This window comes from Octopus bimaculoides, chromosome 25 (assembly GCF_001194135.2).
Source record: "Octopus bimaculoides isolate UCB-OBI-ISO-001 chromosome 25, ASM119413v2, whole genome shotgun sequence".
Taxonomy (NCBI): domain Eukaryota; kingdom Metazoa; phylum Mollusca; class Cephalopoda; order Octopoda; family Octopodidae; genus Octopus; species Octopus bimaculoides.
In genome coordinates, this window is record NC_069005.1 from 5,166,253 (window position 1) to 5,167,482 (window position 1,230).

Here is a 1,230-nt window from a genome sequence, read left to right on the forward strand (position 1 = left end):
TTATATACTTTACAAACTTATATTATACATACATACACACATACATACATACATACATACATACATACATACATACATACATACATACATGCACACAAACATACATACAAAGACACATACATACATGCACACACACATAGATACATACATACATATATACGTGCGTGCGTATGTATGTATAATGTATTGATTCATTCATTCATTCGTTCACTCATTCATTGGTATATGCTCATGCATGTTTTCCTTTTTTTTCTCTCCCCATTCAGGACCCAACAGCCCCTTATCCTGCATACTACCTCATTGTCTTCGTCCAAGAAGACCCCTTAATTCAAAGAGTGACAGATTCCAAATTCCTTTTATCTTGTGTCTACACAAGTGGACAGATCAACGTGTCGACATCTGAACTGTCTGTCAAAGACACCATGTGGTAAGTCTATCACACTCACTCATATATATGTACGTGTGTATTATTCACATACATATAGATCTGTTGTTTGTCACTGTATATGTATGGGTCTCTATCTATGCATTTTTGTATTGGTATAATTTTTCTACACAGGAAAATTAAAGACTACCACTGGGAAGTTATCCAAGGTTATATAGACATGTCCTATGAACTGGGTATATACGCAGATGACGGAACCTTCAACACGCCGATTACGACGGTGAATTTCGGAGAGAAAATGGCTCTGAAGATTGACATGTCTGGAATAGATGAAGGTATGCAGACTCATTGAGACAAGCCAGTCGCTTTTTTTAATCAAAATCTGATATACTAACGTGTTTTATTTTGTTATTTCTGGTGTTCTCTCTTTCTAGTTTGTAGACAATATAGATTCATACCAAAGAAGTCCTGAAAAATGTAGGGATAAACAAATGAATTTTTATAGAAATTCAGAATGGAAGTGTATATTGTCTTGTTGTGTTAATGGTTTATTTTGACTGTGACAAATCTGACTGGCAAGTTAAAGCTAGCGTTAATAGAAAAGAAGTTTTCAATTTGGTGTCAAGAAATGTTATTCAAAATACATTGAAATACTTAGAATCGAAACAGACATGTGAGAAGTGTTCTAGGAGAAGTGTTCACAGAGTACACACACATAGCTCTATACGCATATATGTGTGTGTATATATGTATATATATATATATATATATATATATATATATATCATCATGTTGAATCGTTAATTCCAGCAGATTTTTTTCTCTCTCCGTTATATATATATATA

At 33.3% G+C, this 1,230-nt stretch overlaps 1 protein-coding gene across 1 annotated transcript in view; it reads left to right on the forward strand.

Moving 5' to 3' along the window:
- Nucleotides 1-1,230, forward strand: part of LOC106874398 (uncharacterized) — a 10,012-nt gene that overhangs the window by 7,931 nt on the left and 851 nt on the right. The window contains exons 4-5 of the mRNA XM_014922123.2: nt 267-427; nt 560-720. Of these exons, the coding sequence (XP_014777609.1) occupies nt 267-427; nt 560-720 (322 nt within the window). The remainder of the gene's footprint in view (nt 1-266; nt 428-559; nt 721-1,230) is intronic.